The sequence below is a fragment of the Rhododendron vialii genome, chromosome 12a (genome assembly GCF_030253575.1).
Source record: "Rhododendron vialii isolate Sample 1 chromosome 12a, ASM3025357v1".
Classification (NCBI taxonomy): domain Eukaryota; kingdom Viridiplantae; phylum Streptophyta; class Magnoliopsida; order Ericales; family Ericaceae; genus Rhododendron; species Rhododendron vialii.
The window spans coordinates 9234565-9242694 of NC_080568.1; the positions used below are offsets into that span (position 1 = coordinate 9234565).

At 39.8% G+C, this 8130-nt stretch overlaps 1 protein-coding gene across 1 annotated transcript; it reads left to right on the plus strand.

The window, feature by feature from the left end:
* The first annotated feature begins 3310 nt into the window (after window positions 1-3310).
* Window positions 3311-5480, plus strand: LOC131310517 (UDP-glycosyltransferase 89A2-like). Its single transcript, XM_058337578.1, has one exon. The coding sequence runs from the start codon at window positions 3760-3762 to the stop codon at window positions 5170-5172; it is 1413 nt and encodes a 470-aa protein (XP_058193561.1). The 5' UTR covers window positions 3311-3759; the 3' UTR covers window positions 5173-5480.
* Window positions 5481-8130: the final 2650 nt, after the last annotated feature.

Sequence of the window (8130 nt, forward strand, 5' to 3'; positions counted from 1 at the left end):
GAACCAGTCTACCCACACAGACAAAAGTGCACAGATTGGGCACAGATTTTTTTATGGGGCCCATCACGGGTCCCACACATATGATCCGAGCCGTTCATTAAATGTAAAATAAAGTTAAATAATTGGATCCAACGCCTATAAGTATTGTATTAAGATGATTTTTCAAGGGAACCCTTATCATTTGTGTGGAACCCGTGATGGATCCTACAAAAAAATCTGTGCACAATCTGTGCATATAATGTCTGTGTGGACAGATTTTCTGATAATTTTGTGTCTTTAAAATGTCCAAATTGATTGAGGTGAACCTTCTTGATATTCTGAGCTCTTTTTTCTTTCCCATGAGCAAATTTCTAATTGAAGATGCTCTTAGATATATTGAAGTAAACTATGGAAATAAATCCCAAAAGACCAACAAATGGGCAAAATCTGAACGGCACTTTGAAGGGAAACTGGGGACCTCTACTGTATACTAAGCAATATGAATTGTAGTGCACCTTGATAGGGCACTTAGAGATATCATCATCACGGTTGACCTGACCGTGCAAGAGTTCGTCGAGCTCCTAATTTGTACAAAAATTCAAATTGATTGGATATTAGTAGCCATGACCGCATTACACATATTCTTACAAGACACTAGATCGTAGTTAATATGATTCTTACAATGAACCGTAAGATAAATAAATCTCAACTATGTAAATATGAATGTCTAATTAACCAATTGATTAATGACCTGAATTATTCTGCAACTTCACACACGCAAAGGCAGTTGCACTTGCGCGCGCGCACACTCACTTCCACCAATAACCAAGTCATTCCGATGGGACAATGGTCTTTGACCACTTACGATTTGGTCCACGTACTGAAATTGTTTGGTATGTCAGCTTAAATGACTTGGTCCAAACTTATGGTGTTGTGGCCAGTTGTTATCTACGTAGCATTATTGTTGGAAAAATTGGTGCTGCATGGTACACTAACATAAGTTTGTCCAAAATCAGGACTACAACAGCCTCAACTTGAGGCTCGGTAATTTAATTGGAGCTACAATAACTCACCTTTTTCCTGTTCGATGGAGCAAAAAAAAATTGAGGAAAGGGAGAAAATTAATTTTTTTAATAAATGATTGGTAAAATGCCTAGTGTTGTTGGGGTGTTGAAAAGAAACACGAGTAGCTACACCAAATAAATCCCCAAAAAAATGTACTGTTCACTATAGTTATAATAGCCGTAAGGGTGATCATTTTAACCGAAAACTGAACCGATAGATTTTTAGTCAATTCGGTCGGTTCTAGCCAGAAGTCGGTTCTCGGTTTGGTTTCAATTTGTGAAATATTAACACCGATATGCACCAAACCGAACCGAATATGGTATGTACCTTATTATTTCCCTTTTAATCCTAGCTGTTCATCCAGTTGTACACATATAAACTCTAATACTTACCTGTCCAGTCCCACGCCTCTGATCTCCTAGTCTGATTTCTTCTCCAAGCAGCCATGACCATGAACCTCCATGGCCGACACGTTTCTCTCTCCCCGTGTCTCTCTCTCCGTCTCTCTCTCTCTCTCTTTGAATCTCTCTACAGTCTAGCTTTCTCTCTAGTCCTCTTCCCCCCATGAATATCAGAGTTTTCCTCCATGAATCTCAGGTCGGAAATCAAATCGTTTGAACGGCATCACAGTAGATGAAACTTGTCTCTTACATAGATAAGGTTTTTTTTTTAAATTTATTTACAGAACATGCCTTTTTGATAGTGTTAATGCAATTTTTTTATTGTTCATCTCCAAACTGACCGAGCCGAACCGATAAAAGATAGACCAAATTAGGGGTGACAAATGGACGGATTTGGACCAAATTGAGTAAGTTGTAAATATGTTAAATCTTTAATGGGTCATTGACCCACATTGGTCATATTCGTGTTTCGTGTCAGATCCGCAAACTTTGTATTGGGTTCTCGTATCGGGTCGGAAACTCCGACTCCTAATTGGGCCTACCGACAACCCCATATACTGGACCAATTGTTTGTAGTACTTCGTAAAAATAAATTTCCCTCTACACACAAATCGGAGAGAGAGTGGGGTTTCCCGAAGAGAGAGAGAGAGAGAGTAAAGAGAGCAATTTTCCACACAACGGTATGCATAATTGTGTATATTGAGCGTTTTAAAAATTTCCCCCAAAAATTCTCAAAACTGTAACGGCCGATGCTTTCCAGCCATGACTCGAGAGACGGAGTGTTTTGTTTAGTCGGTTATGTTGATGACCCATTGGATCATTCAAGTTGACTCAATTGATGTCCAATTGAGACCTATTAATAGATGGGTTAGATGAGTTGAGACCCATTTTGACCCAACTTATAAATGGGTTGGGTTGAGTCTAATTTTTAGTAAGTGGGTATGGGTTTACTAATGGATTTGGGTTTAATTTGCCACCCATAGACCAAACCGAACGGTTTTTCATCAGTTTTGGTCGGTGTCGGTTTGGGATGGGAGGAAACCGATTAATTCTGTTCGGTGAAAATTTTGAGAAAAAACTGACTGAAACAATACCATCCCTAATAATAGGGCACATCATAGTAGGTTAAGAACAAAAAGTTTGGCACATCACATGACCGAAAGATGAAATAATTTTCTCATTGGTCCCACGCACCATTTGATGGGTTATTCTGCTGGATACACCAGACATGACAATATGACATGAATCAGGATGGTTTTACTCTTGCCCCCACATACCCTACCATGAATGAAAACAAGGAGTCGATTAACACAATTTCCTGACATAGCTTGAACGAAAATGGGTACAGTAACGAACTTTAAAAAACATCTACAGTCTCACATGAACAACTATGGGTCAGGTCAATTATTGAATGGAAAGTTGTTACATGTAGGACTCATTAAGATGCTATACAAAAAGTGGCGTAAAATTGTGTTTCCATCCGAGAGCTGCTACGGGTACAACAAGTTCTGCAAAGAGAGCGCGCACAAAGCGATTTTGGACCGGTCTAGGGTCTCACAAAGATGATCGGAACAGCTCATTTGATCAAAATATTTTTTTTAGGATCTCCGAAAAAAATCAGCTCAATCGGATATCGGTAAAAGCATTTGCGAAACGTCCAACTTTGTTTCAAAATTTGGCCTGAAACTTATATTTCGGTATTTTTACTTTTCGTAACTTTTTTTTTAGTTATTAATCGTAATTTTTGGGATTAATTGTTCATCTCGACGAAGCGAATCGAAAATATGAATCAATGTTGTAAAAAAATTCAAATAAGACAGTACTTTAGACAAATAAAACTACTCCTATCGAGACAAATGATTAATTTAAAAAATATCACGCAAATCTAAAATAAATTCAGGAAAGACAAACAAAACAAAGAAGAAAAACCATTTATAAGAATGGAGCATGAATATGTAGTGCTCCGTATTTTCTTTTTCCTCCAATCGACATCATAGCATGAAAAACCATTTTGCGCCAAATGACTTTCCACATACTCTTCTGTCCTTGTTCTTCCAACTTTTTTCCTTTTAACGCAAGCTGTACCAGTCAGTTTACACGCACATCAATACAATTTCTCCAACAGTTCTTGCCACGCTTCCATGTAATCTAAAATAGCTCTGACAAGAAGAATCGAAATTAAAACTTTAGGAGGAAGTAAAGTAAACCTCTTTGGGGTTGATCTTCGTCTTCCAACTTGTTTATAAACAAATTACAAGTACTACAATCCTCACACCTAACACACTCTCTCTCTCTCAAGAAAGACACAATCACCATGTCCAACACCTCCAAATCAGTTCACATCCTAATCTTCCCATACCCAGCTCAAGGCCACATGCTTCCACTCCTAGACATAACCCACCAACTAGCCCTCCATGGCCTCACCCTAACAATTCTAGTCACACCCAAAAACCTCCCCACCCTAAACCCACTTCTCTCAGCACACCGATCAATCAAAACCCTAGTCCTCCCCTTACCCCACCACCCATCTCTACCTGCCGGCGTCGAAAACGTCCAGGACATCGGAAACTCCAGCAACGTTCCGATCATAAACGCACTGGGAAAGCTCCATGACCCAATTACCCAGTGGTTTAAGTCCCACCCTAATCCCCCCGTGGCCCTCATCTCTGATTTCTTCCTTGGGTGGACCCTACACCTAGCCAGCCAACTTGGTATCCCTGGGATTGCTTTTTACTCATCTGGGGCATTTTTTACCTCTGTGCTTAACTTTCTATTGAAGAATGTCAAAACTGTCAGTTCTTTACCCGTGGTAAATTTCCCCGATTTACCACAGTCGCCATGTTTTGCCGCGGAGCATCTACCTTCTGGGTTCCAGGTGTACAGAGAATCCAAACCCGATACCGATTTCCTTAGGGTTAGGGATGGGTTTCTTGCAAATACTAGGAGTTGGGGGAGTATTTTCAATTCATTTGATGGATTGGAGGGAGAGTATCTAGATCACTTGAGGAAGGAAATGGGTCACGGGCGGGTTTGGGGAGTCGGTCCGCTTAGCTTGGTGGGTGGGGATGAAGCGATGGGTCGTGTCAACCCGGATCAGAATTCATGTGGTGGTGTATTGTCATGGCTTGATGGGTGTCCTGATGGATCTGTGGTGTATGTGTGCTTTGGGAGTCAGAAGTTGTTGAAAAGGGACCAAATGGAGGCCTTGGCTTCCGGGCTTGAACGCAGTGGAATCCGGTTCGTTTGGGTTGTCAAGTCAGTATCCGCCCAACAAATGGCTGATGGATACGGTGTCATTCCGGACGGGTTTGAGGATCGGGTATCCGAGAGGGGTATGGTGGTAAAGGGGTGGGCCCCGCAAGTTTCAATACTAAGTCATCAAGCCGTGGGCGGGTTTCTGAGTCATTGTGGGTGGAACTCGTTGTTGGAAGGGGTAGTGGCGGGGGTTTTGATATTGGCTTGGCCCATGGAGGCGGACCAATTTGTGGATGCTAGACTTTTGGTGGAGGACATGGGAGCGGCAGTTCGCGTTTGTGAGGGTGCGGATTCAGTTCCAGACTCGGTTGAGTTGGCTCGGACAATTGCTGAGTCAATGAGTGAGAATACTGCCCAAAAGGTTAAAGCAAAGGAGTTGAACGATAAGGCAATAGAAGCAGTTAAGGTAGGAGGGAGTTCTTGGAAGGAATTAGAGGCTCTAGTGAGAGAATTGGCCCAACTTGGAAGATGACACTTGCAAATTGAGAGCCTAACATACAGGACTAGGATCCGTATCCAACTATTTAATAGCAGTGGCTGATATTTCTAGTCTAGAACTAAGTGGTCCAATGGCACACAATTGCCTGTGTTAGTACCTGTGATCCAACTGCTTCCAATTGCCTTTATTAGGATGCCAATTATTGAGCCAATAGTTGGACTCGACTCCACGTTATGGACATTATAATGTTGTGATAGTAATGCTTGAGCAATACTACTAGCTAATGTTCGAATTTCTTAGAGAGAAACTTCTATTTGATGTAATTCTATTGATACACTAAATGGAACTTGAGACCCTCCATAGAGTCGAAGTTCTAGATCCATGGATCCGTCAATACGAATTTACTGTCAAAAGTTCACTATAATTAAAAAAAGAGGTAGATCAGGCAGTTATTTTAAACTACATGTGGATAAATACTCCCCTTTTACCGTATCCTTTTTACTTTTTTCCCTGACATCTATGTCAAATCCAAAAATATCGGAGATTGAGAAGACATCATTAGAAAGATTAGATTGCAGCTATCGCAACAAGGAAGACAATCGATCTGCAGAAGCACATTCTGGTTTATTAATTTGAAGAGCAAACTGATACAGGTTATAATTCATTATCATGCTCTGGGAATGCACCTCATGTTTGGAGGTTGATCGAGAATTTTGTCACCCCCATTTGTGCAGCATCTGCAAAACAAAAGAGTTAAAAAAACAAAACCACTCAAAATCCCATTACCAATAACATTTTCTTGCACTAAGACACGAGTTAATGGGGACCCAGAACGATGAATACACATGGCAATTATCTGCTTATGCCAAGGCATGAGAATGAAGTTATATAAAGCACACTCCGAAGTTACTTATAAAGCACTAAGCAGCAGTATGATATAAGAGGACCAATGAAAGCAAACCATGTGTAATTAAGTCACTATTATTAGGAGTGGAGCTTATGGAGAATAATGCAGCATGCTAGTACGAGAGGACAATAAGAACCAACTTAGAAACACATGATACTTACAAATAAGCCATCTGGAGATTACTAGCGGCAAAATATGAAACCATTTGATACATTTCTTACTGGACTTGAGCATAAGAAGCCATGCATACTTTACCTAACAGTATTCCAACAGTTCCTTAGGTAGCTCTTGCGCATGGCCATCTGTGTCTCCGTGTCTGTGAGCAAGCGCCATATATTGTTATTAGGAACCATCCCCAGGATATGAAGATAATCAACAGATGCTCCAGAATATAAAATCGGAACCTAAGTGGAAAATGGTCATCAGGACCAAAAACAAAAGCACATTTATTTCCATGTCCTGGCAAGGTACGTTACCCAAAGCATAAAAAGTTCTTTCATTTTATCTCTTCTAATTTGGTCTCCCTTATCATTCCTCTGCACATCATAACAAGAGTCGAGTCATTTAAGAAATTTTTGGGAGTCACAGCATGTGGCTTATAGACACAACACAGTAACTCAACATACTACTTGACAATAACACACATTCAACATACTACTCAACAATAACACACATTCAACATACTACTCAACAATAACACACATTCAACTGCAACATGGCGCCAAAACCAACTGTTTCTCTTGCTCATCCCATACGGTGAGTTAAGTACTTTTGTTGTCAGTAGGAAACTATTCCTGATTCAGTTGCAGCATCCAAAGTAATGTTATCTTGGACTTTCTTCCACTCTCTACCCACAATCTTACTATTCTCGCACCTATCTAATAGTGTGTTAATCCCACCTCAGTCAAATTAGAAAACATAATCATGTCGTGTTCCTTTCTGATTGAATAAGGTTCAATCAATGTTCTAAAAGTCGCTAGGCGCTAGTCGGGCAGTCGGCCACCTTCGAGCGATTAATCAAATTAATCGGCAATTAATCAGTCCATATTGATCAGGAATCGGCAATTAAACGTTAGTTGGAACCTAATAGGATAGGCCCCGCTAGCAAGCCAATTAATCACCGATTAATTCCTTGTTTTATAATGATGGGTTCAATAAAAGGTCTATTTAAAAATTTGCACTAGGTTCCAAGTTGACTAATGTAAAATATTGGACTAACCTGATAGTCCCATCACTCTACTGTGCTGTCACTAGTTTTAAAATGTGATGAACAATAGTTGTGAATTGAAGACACCATGCATGAATATCCTAAAGGAAGATATGTGTTCCAAGAAAAGACCACAAATGCAAAGTCAGATAATTATTACTACCTCCATCCCAAAATGTTTGTCCGGTCCGTAAAACGATGACTAAAAAATAATGCATTTCTTTTAAGAAAAAATTCAAACTTTTTCCATAAATTGAAAGAACTCATCGATAACCGGTGAATTCTTGAAAAAAATTTAAATTTTCCTTGCAAAAGTTGTATTATTTTTACATCTTCATTTTGCAGACCGGACAAATATTATGAGACGGAGGGAGTATGAGTTAAGGTGGTACCATGTTGAACTGAAGGAAACAAAATTATCAATCTAGTCCGACGAAGTGTATCCAACTACAGAATACTCATCCCCGTTGGGCTCCTATTTTGTTTGAATCGATTAGAAACAGTTTGAAACCAGAGAAATCAAGTCTTCTTTGTTTCTTTGGAGATTATTTTGGTTTTCCAATGCAAATCAATTTTCAAATTTTGTCATATTATTGCACTCAATGGGCTAAAGAGTAAAGCCCCATCTTAATACAGGTTTTATGCTTCAAAATGATTGTAAGTTTGCCGCTTTGACTTGATTCCAAGTATCACCAGTGAAATGCATGCACTTGCAAGGTCTATGAGGTTCTGGTTCAAATCCCGATCGGCTAATTGGCATATTTATGTTCAAGCATAATCCTCATTGCCACATATAGGTGACAGTGCACTTACCTTTGGCCAATTTATGTTCAAGCATAGTCCTTGGCTCCATGCTGATGAAGTTATGAAGTAGTAC